The sequence below is a fragment of the Brienomyrus brachyistius genome, chromosome 1, assembly GCF_023856365.1.
Source record: "Brienomyrus brachyistius isolate T26 chromosome 1, BBRACH_0.4, whole genome shotgun sequence".
Lineage (NCBI taxonomy): Eukaryota > Metazoa > Chordata > Actinopteri > Osteoglossiformes > Mormyridae > Brienomyrus > Brienomyrus brachyistius.
Window position 1 is genome coordinate 14,416,973 of NC_064533.1, and position 21,834 is coordinate 14,438,806.

At 50.2% G+C, this 21,834-nt stretch overlaps 1 protein-coding gene across 1 annotated transcript in view; it reads right to left on the bottom strand.

The window, feature by feature from the left end:
* The window catches only part of LOC125706401 (thyrotropin-releasing hormone-degrading ectoenzyme-like), a 104,128-nt gene that overhangs the window by 71,918 nt on the left and 10,376 nt on the right, over positions 1–21,834 (bottom strand). Inside the window, exon 3 of the mRNA XM_048973124.1 lies at positions 21,213–21,339. Coding sequence (XP_048829081.1) covers positions 21,213–21,339 — 127 coding nt within the window. The remainder of the gene's footprint in view (positions 1–21,212; positions 21,340–21,834) is intronic.

Genomic DNA, 21,834 nt, shown 5'->3' on the forward strand with positions numbered 1-21,834 from the left:
AAGGCTCATTATTCAAGGCTCCAGCGATTAAGGCCATCTGCAAATATGAAAACAACCTAGCCTGACACCTCTGAACTTATCTGTAGATTTCCCTTCCTTCTTATTCATTGTCAGGAAAAAATGAGCATTGTTTCTTTTTTTTCCTAGGATCAGATTTATCTCGATCAGCGATTGCAGCACTGTCTGTGGGCCCTCTGAAGGCCTGTGGGAGAGAGACGCTCCACAGAATCAAATTGGCTTGTTTTGGTGAGAGAACCAGACTAGAAGTCCATGCACACAGAGTCCTGTCTGTGCGAGAATTTTCTGCTGAATGGTTCGTAAGTTGCACCCTTGATGCTGCGCGTTTCATCCAAAATGCGATGAACATTTACGACATTGATATTTGTCAGACTGAAACCTGACTGTCCAGAGAACTAACCAGAAGCTTCCAGCGCACCTGGGATGCTGCAGCAAGCATTTGGCTTCCGGACAACACACAAGCAATAGTAAATATAACAGGAGCAGAAGTTTAATATTTAGACATGTAAACAAATATTTACACATTATACACATGCTATGGTTTGAATGCATCCCCCCCCCCCCCCCCCCCCCCCACCCTGCTCAAGATAAGTATTTGGTAGATAAATAAAATGCACTTTTTATGCAATTCATTTACAGCTAGAAAACTACTTTACGCAATTATTGTATAATGTCTGTGTAAAAAAAATATGATAAATATACAAAGCATGTGTCTCAATCCCATCCTAGGTCATACCTACCCTAACTCCCTCATTAGGGCCACTCCAAGATATGATTAATCAATGTTTAGGTCATGGATGTTACTCCTGTAACACGTCAACATGTGAAGAGGTCTCTACACCCAGCATCACAGGCATTTCTCCTGTGAACATCACATCCTGCCAATGTAACTATACTGCGCTACACGCTAGCAGCTTTGGCTTTCATGTGCTCTGTGAGTGAGAGTATGTTTCTCTGGGATATCACCATGTAGGTGTATTTGCACGGCTACCCGTTGTTTTCATTCTCCCAGCTCACAACAGCAGCCACACAAAGACCACACATAGCAGGGCAGCTGAAGACCCCTGCCATCATTAAACCTTTCTGCATCCTCCACATTGTGTCCCGAGCTGAATCACAGTTTCTGAGGCCATGATGAAGACTCCAGAACTCCAAAACTAACTTTACTGTTGCAAGACGAGACCAGACCCAGACACAAAGTACCCCGAACCAGACATATGCTGTCAGGTTCTCCACCCGACAGACTTTACGCCACAGGTAACAGGTAACCGGCGGGACCCAGGAGGTGCTGACTGAACAGAAGGTTCCAGAATAAGGTGTGATGCAGGAGAATTCAAGCGCGAATGGTTGGTGAAACCGAGGGGAAATAAAAACCAGGACAGAGAGATTACGAAAGACCAAAGCTAAAGACATTGACATGAGGCTGACCAGACAGGAGCGTGGAGTCCTGGCTCTGTGAGGAGAGCCGCACAGTGCATTTGGGTCTGGGACTCCAGATTTTAATTAAGCCCCAGGTGACACACGGGTAACAGGTACATTCACATCAGCTCCACTCACAAATCCTCCAAATATCAGCATTCTGTCCTTGCTGCCAAGACGCCGTCTCGGATATTTAATCAGAACCTCGTAAGGGCAAGAGACACTGTCTCGTTGGACTGGAAACGGTCCCAAGGGCGGAAACTTGGAAAGTTGGACTTCACAAGTGACAAAACTGTTTTGTCAGGCCACAGCGACAGCATTTAATTATGAGGTAATGAGCCCCCCAAACAAACCGCAGCCAGAAGAAAGGAAGAAGTTATATGTGAAATGCACCGCAGCAAACGCCGACATTAATCAGCGATTGTGCACTCCCATTGACATGACAGCAAATCCATTGGCTTGCGACATGTCCAATTAAAATCCTCTGTCGCCTCGCTTCACATCACTTTACATCAGCAGCCCATCATCCAGACTTGGCGCAGAATCAGTTCGGAGATCAGAGTTCAAAGGTGAGGACTCTGCCTGAGGAACCTAATTAAAACAGTGTCACTCTGATGACAGGCAGCGGCTTGACTGTTATATCGACACCGCGATTCCTACAAGTAATCTGCAGCTGCAATCTGATCTCCCATCACACAAGCACTGCTCATGTCTTTCCCATTTGCCTTTGTTTATCTTTTCTGGGGTTTCATATTCATGTTTTCAGTTATTCATTTGGCATCATCATTCTGGCGTTGATTCTGTCAGTAATAGATATCGGCCTGTGCTTTACATAACAGTATGAGGCTTTGGAATCACTCCTTCAGATGTTGTTAAGTCCCCTTAATCATACTGGCGATAAATGGGCATTCGATTCGTTTGGTCTAACAGAGATTATTGCACACAGATATTGATCATGGTCAAGTTCAGTTTAATAACAACACTATATGGAGGCTGTATGTCCCAAGGCAGGGTGAGGTCTAGTAGATTCATTCTAGTACATTCATTCAATATTATCAATTCTATAAGACTGAGATCTGCCTCTGCCATGGCTCCATGTGTATGGAGTTTGCATGTTCTCCTTGTGTCATCATGGAGGTTTCTCCGGTTTCTCCCCACAGTCCAAAAGCATGCTAAGGTAAATTGGAGTTACCAGATGCATCCTGGGTAATTCCCTGCATTGTGCTTGTAGTTTCCAGGGTAGGCTCCAGACCTCCATTACCCTACACAGGACAAGCAGGTATTGAACTCCTCGACTCCTTTATCAAAAACAAAGGCCCTATTCCTACTTACCCTCCCCATGTCACATGATTCCATCTGAAATCAGCAATGAAGGTCAGGGATTCATAGGGGCCTGGAGTCTATCCCAGGGGGCACTTATATACGCCCTGGGCGGGATGCCACCAAGCTGCATATCTAAATTGGCGAAAATCGTGAAAATGTGTCAACAGGAGGAGAATGTGTTGGACAGCTTAGGTGGAAAGTTCAGGTTCAGAAAGTTCAGGTCCAGAAAGCAGAAATCCAGACCAAGGTTTTCTTCCAACCAATCAGTTGAGTATAAAGAGTCACAGTCTCAGTGTGACTCAGCTGCTTGGTTGAAACAAAACCTTGGTCTGGATTTGTACTTTCTGGACCTGAACTTTCCACCTCCTTTGGACAGCTATAAAGGACAAGACGTGATCAGATTGTGCTTGTTTGTGCCAGACGACTCCATGAGGACTAGCCAGAAGCTGGATCACGTGGCGTGAGGAGGTGTCCCCTGATCCTCCTGCACTACTCGACTCTCCCCACTGCGATAGAGGTAAAGAAGGCCGCTTTTCTGCTCACAGGATCCATCCCACAGTCCGTGGCTCTCCACGCAGATTGGAAAATGACATCCATTGCTCTCGATTCAATCCCCATATCCAGTGCCTGACTGTGGGCGTTCAAAGCACGATGACAGTGTGCAGGGGGGAATCTCGGCCTCTGGGCTGGCAGAAAGCGTCTGCTGCAGCCCGCCTGGCTCCCGACAGATGGGCGATGCTGGCAGTGCCAACCCAAGCTCGCCAGTCTGCCATCTTTTTTTAGCACCATTCTGTGAATTTCCTGTTACACTCGGCACCTCAGAGAGCCACTTCACCTCCCAGCGTGATGCTGCTTGTTTTCTTACCAGAGACTTAAAATACATGCTCCTCAGCCCCTCCCCAACTCTGCTACACCGCCCAGAACCTGCTCAAGGTTATCCCATCATGTGACCACTTTGGGGAAGTCCAGCTCCCAGTGGCCTGTCCTCCCATCATTCAATGGAGAGTTACAGATGTGGCAGCACTATAGCCTCCTGTCCTGTCTTCACACGGCCAGTGGGATATGAACCCCCAATGTTTAATTTGGCTTCATCCCCCACCCCCCATAAAAAAATCTTTGCCATCTAAATGATTAAGTTGTTTCCCTCCCAGTATCAAACTATGTCCTTGACCAACAGGTATTTTCTTCAGTACCAGAGAGTGTAGTGTGGTTTCATCAAGGTGGAATCATTTTCTAATCTCAGCTTCTAATCAAGGATTTTACTCAACAAAAATTCCATGGGGGGCACCCAAAAATATCGATAATTATCAGTAAAGACCAACAATAAATCAATCAAAGGAAGAGTGCAGGTGCAGTAATGAGATTGGAACGTTAAAGTTTACTTTATAATTGCTTAAGTTTCCTCAAACTCACTGATTACTTTGTGGCCTGTTTATTTAAATCAACCATCCATCTTTATTCATACATCTTATGTGGTTACAGGGTCACTGTCTTCCTGGAGCCGATCCCAGGAAGAAAAGGGTAGGAGGCAGGGAACACCTTGGACAGGACACTAATCAGGCTCAAGGCACACGCATACACACACACACACACACACAAAGTAATTCTCCTAACTGTGAGTTGGATTGTGGGAGGAAACTGACTTCTGGGAGTCTGACTTAGGGAGTAAAAGCTATAAAGGAAGATAAATGCAAAACTGTGTTTATGTAAAATTAGGCAGGCAGCATGTGCTAGACTGCATTGTTGGGATTTGAGGTTCATCCGTTTTATTGGAAGCCCTGGCTTACTTCCAAGTAAACATCAATTACGGAGTTCACACTGCACTCATTCAGTACAGAGTGGCTCGAAAGACACAGCGAGGCTATCCGGGGCAGAGAGGAGCTCAGGTGGGACCCGACTTTCCGAAGGCTGTGACGCCGCCTCGCTTCCTGGCACCGCCTCTGAACGTCAGCAGCTCCAGAGAGACATCGTAATGTGACAGGGAAGTGATGGCAGGCCTCGCTTTCCCCTCTCAGAGTATCGATTTACGACAGGAAATGGCAGGATTTTCGGCGTGCTAAAAGCCCGCTCGGTGTGATAGTGTCATCAACACCCGGGGGGCAGTGGGAACTAGGCGAGGGTGGACAAGGTCGATTCTAGGATTTGACAAATGACAGTGTTTGTGGATATTTATAAATATCCAAATGGGGTATTTCTAGGTTGTTTTATACACATTAATGAAAAAAACTGAATATAGATGTATTACATTACAACCAATAAAATGTGACAGATCCACGTAGTTACAATCTCACCAAAAGCGGCCCGATTCCCTCTGTGTACTTCAGAGCAAAGACTCTGGAAAGTGCTGCGTTTGCTGTAGCAAACAGAGCGGAGCAGAGTTCACTGACTGTTTACTGCTGCAATGCTGCTCGCAGAAATCTGGGGGGGGGGCAGTATCGCATCTAGCAGGTCATAGAATGCCCCCCCCCCACAAGGTACAGTATCTCAGCAGCAGGTTCAGGTGGGGACCCCATGTGGAGTTTACACACCACACCGGTCCTCCTCTCCTGCCTTCTCCCTATTTTCTCGTCATGATCAGTCCAATTACAGGATTACATTGCGGATCAATGGCTCTTTCTCCCGAGTCCCCTTTGTTCACAACTAATCCCTTCTACAGCCTTCCCAGGATTTGCCAGCTGCCTGCAGCCGGTGTCGTGGTGCTTCCCACCGATGCCGTTATCGAGCCCCTGCTTCCACTCCCTGGGGTCACATTTCAGGGTTGACTTCCCATCCACCTTGTTGGCCAAACGCCACAGCTGTGCAACGTATGAGGAGCCTGCGAGGATCAATCTTGTGAAACCGGGACCGGGGCGAATTGTCTTTTCGACAAACAAAAAGAGAGAAAATAGTACAAAAAACATGGCTGAAAAAGTAATTCAGTGCTATGTAAGGGGAAAGAAAGATGGCTGTGGGGTCTACAAATGGAGCAACAGGTTCTGCACCTGTGGACGAGACTGAAAGACATCAACAAGTGTGCTAAACTATAAAAGACACCCCACTTGATATAGACCTGCCCTGGAAGGTCCACACCAGCCTTTAAATATCTTACAGACATTATGGACATCCCCTGTTATTGTGGCCTGCCTACCAGCGCAGGGTACAGACCATTCACTCTTCCCATGAGGAATATGACCCTCAGAGAGCTGTGATACAGTGAGAGAGGCAGCAGCTTCGGATACGGCACAGGGAGGCAGACAGGCAGCGCAGGGTGATGTGAACGATACCCCCTGTACAGCATGTTTCTTGACGCCGTGACGTGCCATCACCTACCCCCCCCCCCACACCAGCAAGGCCGACATGCTACTCCACAGAAGCATCAGATCGTCCCGTCACGGTGGGAAACGTACCAGGTTTCACGGCGCATCTGATTAGCCCACGCTCCCCGGCTCACTGCCACGTTCATTCACAGCTGACGTCGGTGATGGGCCCATCACTAATTTCGGTCTCTCCCTGACAGCTCCGTTCCCTGTGGTGTAGGTGTGAAAGCAGTGGGCACTCTCACCTGGCGCGGGCTCTACGAGCCCCTGCGTGTGCCAATCATTGGCAAGCGGCATCCGGGACCCACGCTGATCCACCTCGACCTGCCTCACTCGCTGTCTCTCTATTAGGCCAGTTACAGGGTGACGCTCATGCTAGACCGCCACTCTGAAGGAGCTGCTCTTTGCTTATTTCAATGGGGGGAGGCCTTTAGCCAGTCACATCTCTGTATTTCACACTTCATACGACCTGCCTTCATACACCGGTAACAGACGCCCCTTTCAGTGACCCACAGCCGTCGACACCTACAGTCAGCACGGCAAACTTGCTTTTCAGGTCAGGGTGGCACTTTGCTAGGCAAGGTCACTCAGAATGTCACTGTAAGTTCTTTTCTGGCAAGCTGGATCCTTCAAAGAAAGCTGAAGATATACCACCAATTTTTCTGGGGGAAGTGACTCAGGAAAAACTGTAACTGTAAACAGTGGGCTAAACGTGATCTTAGGAATGGTTCAGGATTAGTGCCCTGATAGGTAGCTAGCTGACTGCTCAGTGGCACACCTCCAAAGAGAGCTTTCACAGGGAAAACCTCCAGTGAGGACTTTCATGGGGGATCCCTCAAGTGAGGGCTTTCACAGGCAAACCCTCCAGACAGCTTTCATAGGCAAACTCTCCAAAGATTGCTTTCACAGGCAAACCCTATAATGAGGGATTTCACAGGCCAACCCTCCAAAGATTGCTTTCACAGGCAAACCCTCCAAAAATTGCTTTCACAGGCAAACCCTCCAAAGACGACTTCACAGGCAAACCCTATAATGAGGGCTTTCACAGGCCAACCCTCCAAAGATTGCTTTCACAGGCAAACCCTCCAAAGACGACTTCACAGGCAAACCCTATAATGAGGGATTTCACAGGCCAACCCTCCAAAGATTGCTTTCACAGGCAAACCCTCCAAAAATTGCTTTCACAGGCAAACCCTCCAAAGACGACTTCACAGGCAAACCCTATAATGAGGGCTTTCACAGGCCAACCCTCCAAAGATTGCTTTCACAGGCAAACCCTCCAAAGACGACTTCACAGGCAAACCCCCTAATGAAGGATTCCACAGGCAAACCCTCCAACGAGAGCACAGACACACCCTACAATAAGGACTTTTACTAGCAATGCCAATGCATTGAAATTTGCTACTTTTTGCTCTATACTATTTTCTCCTTTATGTAAAACTTGTCTTTCTGGCATAAAAACACATCTAAAAAGTACTTGCATGCCTTGTGACCTGAATTAATATTAATAACTCTAAGTTATATAATAGCTAGATTTTCATTGTGTCTGTGGTATTCTATCCTGATAATCTTTTCATTGTTCTGGTCTCTAGAATTTTAGTACTGCCCAGAGATCAACTTCAACTAAGACTTAGTGTGAAGTAAGTTTTCTACAATGATAATGACTCATAATGCCTTAGATATGGAGGGGATCATTAGGCTCTTCGGAAGCTGTTTTGAAGTCTTGACCATCGTGCTGCATGCATATTAATAAAAGAGTGCATAGTGTGTTAGAAAATAAAACTAAATAAAGAGGTCATAGATGTTTTGTTTTAGTGAAAGACTAGAAGAAATGAGAAAACTATACTTTCCTATAACTTACTTGGATAACCACCTAAACAACAAGACATTATAGTCATAAGTAGGGCTGGGGGATATATTGAATATATTTCATGTATCGCGGCTTATTCTATGCAAGATATAGTAAATCACTGTATCGTGCAGATCGAATATGGTACAAATTGTTGATTTTTTTTTAAGCCAGGAGAGTCATTTCAGTTCTCTCCTTCAAAGATACAAAATGAATCCACATATATAGTGTAACGGAGTTGGACTGTAGGGGGCGGCGGCACCCATAATGCATTGCTCCCACCGAGGGGGAGAATCTGTTTACCTGTGATTCCTGTTGTTGTTGTTTGTGTTGTTTGGGGGGGGAAGTTGTTAGTATTTGTTAATGTAATTGGGTTCTGGCATGTTTGGAAATGTGTTTGGGTGGTTTTTGTGTAAACGCACACAGGCTACCGTGGACGGGATCCTCGGTAGTACTGTGTATCTGGGCAGGGTTTTTGTGTGTCAAAGGGAGTGCGAGCAAGTAAGCTTATGGTAGAGTTTGCCCTTTGCTTGCCTTGGCTGTGCTTTTGTTCTGTTCTTTGCTGATGGAATAAAGCTCGGAGACTTCTCTCCTGTTGAGCAAAGTCCTCGACTGTCTCCATTACTCCCTGGTGGCGAAAACCCAGAAAACGCTACATTGGTGTCAGAAGTGGGATCATGGAGATTTCGACGCTCGAGGAAATCGAAGAGCTCATCCGGCGACTAGAAGGAGCCAGACCAAAGAAGAAGACTCCAAGGGGCACAGAGCATCAAAGGACAGCTGAGGGTCCTCCGGTGGGGTCTAGCGCATCTGGCCCAGCCTTCCGGCAGCTGAGCGTGCGCCGAGGGCCGGCAGAAGATGACGCCACTGAGCGGCCCCGACAGCCCAGCGGCTCGACGGTGAAACTTCCGCCGTACAAGGGTGACGAGCCGCCGGACTCCTTCCTGACCCAAGTGCGGCTGGCGTCGGAGTTCAATGGCTGGACTTCGGCAGAGACGGCGGTCCGGGTCGCGTTAACCCTGGAGGGGAAGGCGCTGCGGGTCCTGGACGATCTCCTGCCGCACGAACAGAGCTCGTGGCCCGCCATCAAGAGTGCCCTACAGCGCCGGTTTGGCCAGCGGGTTTGCCTGGAGGACGCCCGTGCCCAGCTAGTTGCCAAGCAACGCCGCGACGGTGAGACACTAGGCGCCTTCTCCTCTGACCTTCGACAGCTGGCACAGCGGGGCCATCCAGACTTCCCGGTGGCCATCCAGGAAGAGCTAGCGTTACAGGCCTTCCTACGTGGTCTTCGGCCGGAGCGGCTGCGGGAACATGTGCGGCTCTCCGCACCCTGCACCCTAGAGCAGGCCGTGGACGTGGCTGAGCGGGCCGAGCGCATCCTGGCGGACAAGCGCACAGCATCCACCACGGCGGAACGGGTCCGGCAGGTGTCCTACGAGGCGAGCGGCGACAATGCAAGGGTCTGCAGAGCGACGGAGCCGCCCAAGCGGACTGGAGTTCCGAACGTCACGCCGGGGTCAGGACGTCGGTGTTTCCGCTGCGGAGAGCTGGGGCACATCGCTCGCTATTGCCCTGCTCCTACGCCTTTGGACCATGTGCCCCAGCAGCAGTTAAACTAAGACGGGGTGGCGTCGAGGGGGAGCCGCCACCCGCCTCAGCTCCCTTTTCCCCGCTCTGTGGATTTAGTGCGCGTACTGGTCAGGACGGATTCTATGTGGACTGTAAACTGAACGGCGTGCCATGTCGTGCCTTGGTGGACACCGGTTCCACCGTGTCGCTGATCCGTACCGGACTTTTAGCGGATACTGACTCTGTTGCGGACGAGGGGACAGATGGGTGGGGAATCACTACGGTTACGGGACAGAGAGTGACTATGCCAGTCAGGAGGACAGTGCAGGTCATGGTGGGCCCACTCACTCTTGGACACTCGTTCCTTATCGGGGGAATTCAGGACCAGTGCATTTTGGGGTTGGACTTGTTGCGACGGATGGGCGCGGTGGTGGACACTGCTCGGGGGGTTGTACGGCTCGGGAAACGGACTGGGGGAATACCCTTACGCAAGCCAGGGTGGAATACTTCCGGGGCTCCTCTGCCGGTGCGGACTTGCGAACGGCCCTCGGAGTCGGCCGAGGGTGCCACGCGTACAGGACTGTCGCCAGATCGGCAAGCAGTGGATCAGCTGTTTAAACGCAGTTGCGAGGGACTGAATCCAGCCCAGAAGCTCGAGCTGCGCCGGCTGTTGGACAGTTTCATGGACATTTTCGCAGTTGACGAGAAGGACTGCACCCACACCAATCTAGTCCAGCACCACATCGACACTGGTGACGCGCAGCCAATCCGCCTTCGGCCGCGCCGACTACCGCTGGCCAAGCGTGGCCCTGCCGAGCAAAAGGTGCAGGAGATGTTGGAGGCGGGGGTGATCGAGCCGTCTTCCAGTCCCTGGTCAGCACCGGTGGTAATGGTGAGGAAAAAGGACGGTTCGTGGCGATTTTGTGTGGATTACCGGAGACTAAACGCGGTGACACACAAAGACTCATATCCACTCCCCCGCATTGACGAGGCCCTAGACTGGATTGCCGGCTCTACCTGGTTCAGTTCACTGGATCTGCGGAACGGTTACTGGCAGGTGGAACTAGCTCCGGAGGCGCGGGCAAAGACGGCGTTCACCACTGGGCACGGACTAATGCAGTTTAGAGTGATGCCGTTCGGGTTATGCAACGCTCCGGCCACATTCGAGCGACTCATGGACAGGGTTTTAAGGGGCATTCCACGTTCGTGCTGTGTGGTTTATCTGGACGATCTTTTAGTGCACGCTAAGGACTTCGAAACGGCACTGGGGAACCTACGGGGGGTGTTCACCGCCATACGGCACGCCAACCTGCGCCTGCACCCACGCAAGTGTCATTTGTTCCGCCGAGAAACTGCGTTCTTGGGGCATGTGATCAGTGAAAAGGGGGTGGCTACAGACCCGGCCAAAATTACCGCTGTCAAGGACTGGCCTGTGCCGGCTAACATCCGCCAGCTCCGGAGCTTCCTGGGGTTGGCCTCCTACTACAGGCGGTTCGTGCGGGACTTTGCCACGATTGCAAGCCCCTTACATCGTCTCACACAAAAGGGGCAAGCTTTCATGTGGGACAGTGATTGTGAGCGTGCTTTCTTGACTTTGAGAGCAGCACTGATTTCCGCCCCTGTGCTGGATTACCCGGATCCCAAAGGGACATTTGTGCTGGACACCGATGCCAGTGATGTGGGGCTGGGGGCCGTGTTGTCTCAGGAGGGGGGGCACGTTGTTGGATACTTTAGCCGTGCGCTTTCTCGGGCAGAGCGGAATTACTGTGTCACGCGACGGGAGCTGTTGGCTGTGGTGGCGGCCCTCAAGCACTTCCGCCCGTACCTGTATGGGCAGAGGTTCCAGCTCCGGACGGATCATGCGTCACTCACCTGGCTACTGAGTTTCAAGGAACCAGAGGGTCAGCTGGCGCGTTGGTTGGAGGTCTTACAGACCTTCGATTTCGAGATTCAGCACCGAGCGGGCCGCCTGCACGGCAACGCTGATGCCCTGTCCCGGCGGCCGTGCTCAGAGGGGGAGTGCCGTTTCTGCGAGCGGACGGAGGTGAAGGACAGCGCGGGGGAGCAGCTGGCCGCGGTGTGCACGGCGCGCCCTCAGGTCCTCGAGGAGGTGGACGAGCAGCGGTTGCGGGTGGAGCAGAGCCGTGACAGCACCTTGGGCCGGGTCGCAGAGTGGCTACGGACCGGTCATCATCCGCAGTGGGCTGAGGTCTCGGACAGGGACCTGGAACTTAAGGCGTTCGTGTCGCAGTGGGGCAGCTTGGTCGAGAGGGACGGCTTGATCTACCGCCGCTGGACACAGGCAGATGGCGCGAGGGCAGTGCTCCAGCTCATCGTCCCCAGGTCCCTGCGGTCTGTGGTCCTTCCCCTAGTCCATGGAACGGTGGGAGCGGGCCATTACGGGACGGCCAAAACTTTAAACCGTCTGCGCGCGCGGTTTTACTGGCCGGGCTGTCACGTGGACGTGGCCCTGTATGTCCACAAGTGTGACACTTGTACCGCCCAGAAGGGGCCGTCACAGCGCTCCCGGGCCCCCTTGCAGGATTATCGGGTGGGGGCTCCTATGGAACGGGTCGCCGTGGACGTGCTGGGCCCGTTCCCTGTGACAGACCGGGGGAACCGCTACGTGCTCGTGGCCATGGACTATTTCACAAAGTGGCCGGAGGCCTATGCGGTCCCCGACCAGAGCGCGGCGACTACAGCGGCCGTCCTTGTGGACGAGATGTTCTCCCGTTTCGGGGTGCCGGAGGAGCTCCACAGCGACCAGGGCCGCAACTTTGAGGCTGAGGTTTTCAGCGAGGTTTGTTCGCGGTTGGGGGTGAGGAAAACCCGCACCACTCCCCTCCACCCACAGAGCGATGGTCTGGTTGAGCGGTTCAACCGGACCCTAGCCACACAGCTCGCCATCCTCACGAGCGAGCACCAGAGAGACTGGGACGTGCACCTGCCGCTGGTCCTGTGGTCGTACCGCACCGCGGTGCAGGAGTCTACGCAGTCTACCCCCGCGGCGCTACTGTTTGGTAGGGAGCTTAGGACGCCGGTGGATTTGGTGTTCGGCCCTCCGCCCGAACCGGAACTTCCAGGTAGGCCAGGGCTGGACTATTTTTATGAGTTAAGGGAGCGATTGAGGGTGGTCCATGGGTTGACCCGACAGGCCTTGGCAGACGCTGGCTCCAAGCAACGGCGGGCGTACGATGTGCGCTCCCGCGGGCCGCGACTTCGTGGCCGGGGAAAGAGTTTGGGTATATAGCCCGATGAGGAAGAGGGGGCTGTCACCCAAGCTCATGTCCCATTGGGAGGGCCCGTGCGTTGTGTTGGAGAGGCTGTCTGACGTAACCTATCGGGTCCGTTTGAAGAGAAGGCCGCGGGTGGTTGTCCTCCACCGGGACCGTCTCGCTCCCTACCAACCATCGGTTCCACCGGTAGAGACTCAAGGGGTGGGGCAGGTTGAGGACGAGCCCCCGTCCCCTGTCTCTCCAACTCCTTTTGAGCGTGGTGCTGGGGACCGGCCGCGGAGGCGTCGCCGCCGGCCACGGCGCCTTGCAGACTTTGTTACGGACTTTGCGTATGGGGACATCCGCAGCTGAGGTGGGGGCAGTGTAACGGAGTTGGACTGTAGGGGGCGGCGGCACCCATAATGCATTGCTCCCACCGAGGGGGAGAATCTGTTTACCTGTGATTCCTGTTGTTGTTGTTTGTGTTGTTTGGGGGGGGAAGTTGTTAGTATTTGTTAATGTAATTGGGTTCTGGCATGTTTGGAAATGTGTTTGGGTGGTTTTTGTGTAAACGCACACAGGCTACCGTGGACGGGATCCTCGGTAGTACTGTGTATCTGGGCAGGGTTTTTGTGTGTCAAAGGGAGTGCGAGCAAGTAAGCTTATGGTAGAGTTTGCCCTTTGCTTGCCTTGGCTGTGCTTTTGTTCTGTTCTTTGCTGATGGAATAAAGCTCGGAGACTTCTCTCCTGTTGAGCAAAGTCCTCGACTGTCTCCATTACTCCCTGGTGGCGAAAACCCAGAAAACGCTACAATATACATCACACACCCTTGCCTGGCCATTATTTTCATAATAAATATTTCTGTTAAATACCTATCTGTGCAACTACATAACCTTAAATAAATACTGTTTTTAGGAGCAAATATTATGAATCAAATAGCTAAATCAAGCATTTATGAATTGAGGAAATTTCGAAATATTGAGATACATTTCGTGTATCGAGATATAGCCTAAAAATATTGAGGTATTCTTAAGAGGCCATATCGCCCAACCCTAGCCATAAGGATTATGTCATTTAAAGAAAGTGTTTTTTTCTGCTAATTGAAAAAAGTCAAAGAGAGCCTTCATTTTTACCCCCATTTTGCTATTTCACCCCCCTGTGCTCCTCGGAGACCCACAGTTGCTCCATGCTTTTACTCCCTCCAAGCAATAACTTTATGAAGGGATTGTTTTGCTGCCACACAGCCTGTGTATCCAGCAGAGAGCTGGCAAGGAGCAGAAACGTGGACTGTCTGTGGGCCCCAGAGGGATGGATTGGGACAATGCCATACAGGGTTGGAGTGAGCCTGCAGCCTATACGAGGCAGCACAGGGCATTACACAGAGGACATCCAGGCCAAGATGCCAGTCCATCCCCGGAAAGTCGGGCCTTTAACAATGCCAATTAGCCCAGTAAAGAGGGCAAACTCCACACAGGACTGGGCCACAGTTCATTCCAGCCTAATTCAACGCTAATAACGTGGCCGGCGTCTCAGCCTTCCATTGACCACCTGCTGTTTATCCAACCAATCAATAATTTCATGAAGGGATTGTTCAGCTGCCACACAGGTCGCTCGTCCGGGCTGCTTTCTAATCACTCGACCAACCTTGAAACGGCCCGGCTGAACCTCTCTCGTGGCACACCCAAGGCGGAGTCAGCGAGATGGTATGCGAACCCCCGGAAGCAGAGGGAGATTACGATCGCTGGTGGGTGATGGTAGGCCGGGTGGCAGCGACATGCAAGGCATCGGGGGGCGAAACAGTATAACCCAAATGATGGCCAAAAGCGGAGACGCCGTCTGTAGCGGGTCCCCTTCGGGAGGCTGGGCTGGCGCAGATCCACAGAAGGGAGCCCCTCATGGCAAAGGACTGGGATAAGAGGATGGACGCCAACAGGGACCTATGAAACAGGAGAGGCCTCACCTCCCAGTCAGCATGATGTCAGTCATACTAGCTTAGTGTGAACTCACAGCGGGGGGGGGGGAGGGGGGGGGTCGCTGGCATTCTTCCCCAAAGCACCGCACATTCACAACTGAAATTCAACACGTGTCCTGTAGGGGCACGAAATCAGCTCTCGATCGCTGACGGCTCGCGCTGTTAAATTTTAACAACAGATTTTTCTGCAACTCCAAAGCTTGAATCAAATTGTTTTCAGCAATGCTCGACATTAGAGGACGTGCTGCAAACTACCGGCGAAACATTATCTAGTGGATAATGGCATTTTAAAGATAAAATGAAATGATGAGTCTCGCCATATGCCTGCTTTTCTATCATGTACAGCCCCAGGTCAATTGTAATTATGCACATTTTTAAGCCATGACATCATTCTTTCTATATTTCTGCACTTACTGTTACACAATAACACCTTACTGCATAAACACCACTCAGGTGAGGTACCGCACGCCCTGAACAAAAGCAAAAAACAGCAATTTCTGAGTGCATATTGAATTTTTATATCAGGTTCTAGGCATAAACTGTGGTGTAAATGTTTTTTGCCTAGAAATTACCAGTAACTGCTCCTTGGACCTCCCATCTCACTGAGTCAAATTTTATATCAATCCATATATGTTGCTTATAACGATCCATAACATTAAATTCAGAGTCACCCGATTAGCCAAATTGTAGCTGTGTTCTTACAAATTTTCCAGTCCGAACACTGTATCTGACAGCAACACTGTATCTGCGGATGAAATCAATGAAGTGGACCATGAGAAAACTACACCTTGTCTTTTCTTGGAGAAGAGCTTTACATTGACACGCAAGCACACTGTCTGCTTACTGCACCCGCTGTCGGAACGCGGGGGGGATGTGGGACTACCTTCCCACACCATCTGAGCTCTTTCATGCCGATATTTATTTATTTAGCAGATGAAGATGAGAAAGCAGGCTTAGCCAAACCCTGGCGCTATTGGGGTTAAGGGTCTTGCTCGGGGGCTCAGTGGTGGAATCACTCAGCTGACCGCGGGATGACATGGCCACGGGGTCCTACACTGCAGAGCCGCAGGACGGCCCACTCCTGGCCCGTGCCAAGATACACCTTTGCTCTAATGAAACCCATCTGGCCTTCATTAGCTAATGTATAGTAAATAAGGCCAGCTTGGTGGATTCAGGAGGCTGCTGTGGAGCGGTAGGCTCGCCTCCCAGCCAAAGGGGGTCGTGCATGAGTGTTCGGAAGCCCTGAGCTGACATGTGACATCGAGAGTGAGCTTTAAAGGGGCCCAGACTCTGTTTTGTGTGTGGGATTTATTAGAAAGCTGTTTCCAGTCGAATCCTAATGTCCTGCTCTTTGATCCCACTGGCGGATCGGCCAATCCGCCATGATATTTTCTTCCAAATGGCCGCAATGTCATTTTACGTCCCTTATCCAGCTCTCTTTGCCAATCTGCCATGTACGATGTCACTGCACAGCAGATTCAGGAGTCACGAGTGGCATGCCCCCCTCCCCACCCCCCATATGGGACCTGCCAGCTTTCTGATGCCATGTGTTTGTAGAAATCAGAGGCAGGGTCCTTCACTGAGGTCTCCTCCACTTCCCTTTAACCCCCATGACCTCAACAATTTCTGCTGTATTTGTTCCTATCAGTATAGAATATAACGGATAGTATAGAGCAGCATTTCCCAACTCAGTTCTTTGGTACCCTGCCAGACAGTCCACATTTTTTCTCATTCCTACTGGGAGCTGGGAGGGAGCCAAATGGGACTGACTGTGGATCCCCAAGGACTGGGATGAGTTACACTGGTGTAGTAAATTTCTGCACATGGCCCCTCTTAGCCTGTTCGTATTCCCAACATGTCTGCCGTCACTGAGACCACCTTCTCAGCTTTTATTCCCTTAATGCCCCCCGACCTCACTAAACCCCCTCCCTCCATTTCTCCCCAATTACCTCATCCTACCTTTGTTGCTTGATCCATGGGTCTACAAGCTCCACCAAGCTAATACGCAGCTAATGCTGCTTCAGCCTGCATTGCACATCAACCAGTGCTAAAGGATTTGTGGCTTTGACCCCCACTTTTGGAATTCGGGGCGTCTCCCTGGGGCTCCAGCTAGGCAACCGCGGCGCCACTCCCCGCCACGGCGCCCGTCCCACTAGGACGGTGCTCCTCGCTCCGCGCTGCAGTCGATAGCTCATGTTTTGAGTCTGCGGCTGCAATGATGAACAGAGCCAAACCCACAGCCCCAAAGATGCAGATCCAATACCAACAAGAGAGCTTCAGCCAGTCTACAGAAAAGTGGAGTTTCTTCAGGTCTGGTTTCTGTTTCCTGACTGTCTAACAGATACCTCAACGCTGACATCTGAGCCACTGCTGATCCCTGGAGTTGAATTAATTCTGACCTTTGGTGTAAATTTGTTGTTCCAGCAACCTGCAGATGCTTGGCTAGTTAAACACCTGTGATCTAATCATTAAGGAGCTAAATTTATGACCCGGTAAATATCACACATTAAAAAGAAAAATCTAAGATGAAAGGTGATGATGAAAGGTGAAAGTGTCATCACATCATACCAATGTCACCAGAAGATAGTCTAATCTGGAGCAATTATACTTCCCGAGCAACCAGCTTTCTAGCAACACATTTTTCATTTTTTTTGCAGTGGGCCCAGCTTTCTGGCACTGAACACCCTCAGCCATGTCCATCTCCTTCATCTGCGTCTTTCCTGCAGTACTTTAATCCAACACCTCCTACTTTCCCCTCTAAGAGCTGCAGTCAGTGGCAGGTCAGGTCTCTGCGACTGTCCATCTATCTCTCTCTAAGCATTTAGCACGAATCAATAGACAAGATATAATATTTCCTCGCAGATACATTACATCTGTCAAAGTGATTCATATTCTTTCGCCCACATGAAATGGGTTTTAATACCTGAATGACTTCCATTACTGGTAGTCCAGGAGAACCCAGCTTGAATGCAATTACAAACAACACCTTAATGCGGGGCGTTGTGGATTAAAACAGTAGATCGGTGAGCTCTCTCTCTCTCTCTCTCTCTCTCTCTCTCTCTCTCTCTCTCTCTCTCTCTCTCTCTCTCTGTGCCTCCCATTCTTCATCGGCATAGCGAACCGGGGGATGAATCGGACGTGGGAGACAAGCCTTTGCACGCAGCGTGGTCGCCGGAAAGATTTTTTTTCCAGGGGGTGGGGTTCCGGGTAGTAGGATCTTGACATGTTGAAGTTTGGGGGGGGCTCAGAGGAGGCATGCGAGAGGCGGGGGGGTGGGGGGGGGTGCACATCAGAAGCAACAGCAATCACCTGGGGGTCTAACGGGACAGCCACTGCAATCTAATTCAGTCTTTTCCCGCTGCCCACCCCCCATCTCTTTCTCTCGCTCTCTCTTCATTGATGTTATTTTTGCGGTCTCTGCCACCATCTCGCAAGCGACAAATGTGCATCCTTGACAAAATAAAGTGACAGGCGTGGGGAGCTTCATGCACCCCAGACCGGGTGATTCAGGAGAAACAAACATAGTCGTGCAGTTTTTGGAAAGACATTCCTCAGGGGGGTTAATTGGGGGGGGGGGGGGGGGGGGGGGGCAGAGGGAGGCATTCCATTGCTCCTGACAAGGGAGTCTATAATCAGGAATGGTGATGAAAAATGCGATATCATTAAAGGCATCTACGCAGACGGAGCACCAATGAATGATGGCTCAGTGGCCTGCATGGTGGCACTGCCCCACTAAGGCTGCAGGTTTCATTCCGGATCCGTTGCATGTGGATGATTTTATGTATTTTACTGTATATTTGCTTGGGAAGCCTCCACTCACTGCAGCTTGGTCCTGCGGTCCAAAGTCATTTGGTTTGGTTTTTGTAGTAAGTACTTTTGTGTGAGTCCTACAACAGACTGGCATCCCATCCAGAGTTTCAGTATCCAGTACCCAGTGCTTCCTGGAAGAGGTTCCAGACAAACCACGGCCCGGTATTTAAGGAAAATGCATACATAATGATAATTACAATGAAAACCTTAAGCTCTGCATGTCAATGTTTCCCAATCCAGTTCTCGGGGACCCACAAGTGCTCCACATTTTTGCTTCCTGTCACACAGTCCACATTTGGGAGCAAAAACATGGCCCGTCTACGGGTCCCCGAGGACCATATTGGGAAACACTGCTGTATATAATTTTGAAGACACGACATTGTATTGCCATCCACACGTGTATTTGCATCTCAGTCTTTCCTGAGGCATTGATTCAGCGGAAAACCACTTCAGAGAACAAGAGAAGGGAATGTGCTGACTAACAAGCACAGCGGCATGTTCCGCATCGTTTCAAATTGGGGAAAACTTGCTCATGTCACTGCAAGAGGACCAAAAAAAAGACAACACAGATCCTTCCTTGGGACTAACTTCCCGCTCCCAGTAGAAAGTTAGGAGAAACTCGGTAACAAACTGAATAAAGTCGGTGAAGATGCTCCAGGTAACAGCAGCTAAAAGTAGAAATTACGAAGGACAGTCAGCTATGAAGGTGGCAGCGAGAAGGTCCAAACAGAGTGCCATAAGTGCCCTCCTTTACAGCGTAATGGCATGAAATAAGACGGTAACACCTTTTAGCAGAGGTGCTCTGATGGACACTGGAAGATAAAGAGGCATGAACCAGCCGACACCATTTTTGAGGAGGAAGGAGAGGAACAGCAAATGAAACAGGCCTGCTCCCCTCAAGGACGCAGTCGGCAGACTATGTATCCATTAGGTGTTGCTGCTGGAACACGCTGCCATATTTACATGAAATCTTCCGCAATCAGGATGGCAGGGCAAGGGGTCACTGTAACGAGCCCTTGGGCCAAGTGACCGTTGCCTCTGCCCTCTGTGCAGATGGTGCCTCACGTGGTTCTGCCACCCACCATGTGGTTGCCTCGCCTTGTCGGGAGATTCCAAATGACTCCAAATGATCATAGACCCCCTGTGACATAGCTGGACGAGGCTCGGCCTTTTTTTAAAGTTAAGAGCACCTATGCAGAGTGGGCTCCCAGACGTGGCCGTTTTTCATTCATTCAAAGAATGATCTTTTTTTTACTCACTTGAACTTTCCCATCTCAGGATCTCACCTCCTCATCATTTCTCTTCCCTCCTTTTCCTCATTGGCTTCACAGTTCTCTGTGATCTCGGCTAGGTTCACCCAAACATCACTGAGTTTACTACGGTCCAATTTATATCGATCAACCAGACTTATTGACTTCATCGAGCACACTGAGGCTAGCTCTGGAGAGGCTGTAGACAACAGAAGCTAGTGCATGCGACTTAGTGTTGACTCGCTAGCATGAGGTTCCTTGCTGCTGTGGGTTTTTTACCCCTTAGAGGGGCATTAAGTGGATATGACATGCCAAAGGTTCACATACACGCAGTGCGCTTGGTCGGATAGAAAAACGGAAGGCGAAGAGAGGAGCCAGAACTGCATGGTTTGAAGTACAGGTTCAGTTAAATCAAACGTGCTTGTCGAGGGATTAGCCACAGCACCAGGCCAGCTCAAGTTAATCCAACAAAATCCCGGCCCTGGGTTAACCTCCCTCTGTTCCCCAGCTCTCTGCCTTCACTGATGCCGAGGTACAATACAGCAAACCATCGCTGTGCTCCTGGGACTCCCACAGTAGTCAAAAACTGCAGGCCAGCAGAGCTCTGTCGGTCCGCAAACAAGGTCTGCCACAAGGCAGAGGAAGCTCCTACTGACAGACTGTGTTTTGTCTTCTCAGAGTGAGCAAGTCTTGACCCGAGAATGACGCCTACTGTTAGTACCAAGAGATTCCCTGACTGGTACATCCCTCATCTGATGGCATGAATAAAGTATGAGTAATTGGGGGGGAGGGTGGTGTCGGGGTGGGGGGGGGGGGGGGCTCATGGCTTCATGCATTAATGGACCAAGAGAGGCATGAACTAGGAATTGGCCACAAGCCATTTTAAAAACAATGGGGAACAATCCCGGAGCATGCAAAACCTCCCCATCTCTATGGTGGACTTTTGACAAGACAGAGTTACAGGTGATTCCAAGGCTCATGAAACACTCAACCTGAAAGACCAGAAGCAGTGTAGGTCATCTCAGCAGGCAATGGAACTAAGTAACTCCTGGAAGCTAACCACCCTTAGAGTAGACAATTCCAGTCCTCAAATCCCCCCAGCCACCAGGAACCTTCAAGCACCTCTGTACAGCAGTGTTTCCCAACCTTTTTTGAATTGTGTACCCCCTGAGAGATTTTCTCATACCACAAGTACCCCCTTTGTCAAATGTGTTGATGATTCAATAGTTTATGTCTTTTTTTGCTCTTTTCATTGATAAAAGCTGGGTTTGTTATTCATTAAGCAACACATCCCAGATAGATTTTCTTTCTATACCAGGGCACAGCTAATGGAATGGCTGATAATATTTACCCATCATCAGGGAAATTAAATATAAAAATTTTTTCCACGTACCCCCTGTAATGTGCTCGCGTACCACTAGGGGTACGCGTACCCCCGGTTGGGAATCACTGCTGTACAGTACATGAAGGTAGGGTACTGATAACTCTTACCTAATTTGGGGAGTGAGTATTTTACTTTGAAGTATTCTTCGTAAAACTGCAGAAGCCTCTTGGTGATCTGAAGTGCGTAGTCTCCTGATCCTCTCTGGATGGCATTGGGTCTGCCATAGAGTCGTATCTTCAAAGACAAAATGGGGAAAGAAAGAGACCGCAATACACGTTACTGTTTACTTTGTACCTTGAAGTACCGCTGTTTGCCGCATTCATTTCCTATATCCATTAAAATGTACATAACTTTATATAACTAGAATGCAGTGAGTGGTCAGTGAGACATATTGCCACAATGGCTGATCTGAACCCCCTTAAGGCAGCCCTATTCCCAAGTTCAAAGTAGATGCATGGTGGCCTCAAATGCACGCATGTGCATGTCAACACACAAGCCACGCGCATTAAGTCACGAGTTACCATTTTCCCTCCATTTGCTGCCTTGGCACAAAAAATAAGTGCTAAATTAAAAGATAGAATTGTTTTACTAAGGGGAGTAAATTAACAGTTTGCCCACGTTAATGCATGTTAATCAGTCAAAGAGAAACACGTTCTATGATATGGATATCAACAACATTTAAGAGCTATTGAGAGTGAAAGGGGATATTTTAAGTACTCGTGGTATCTT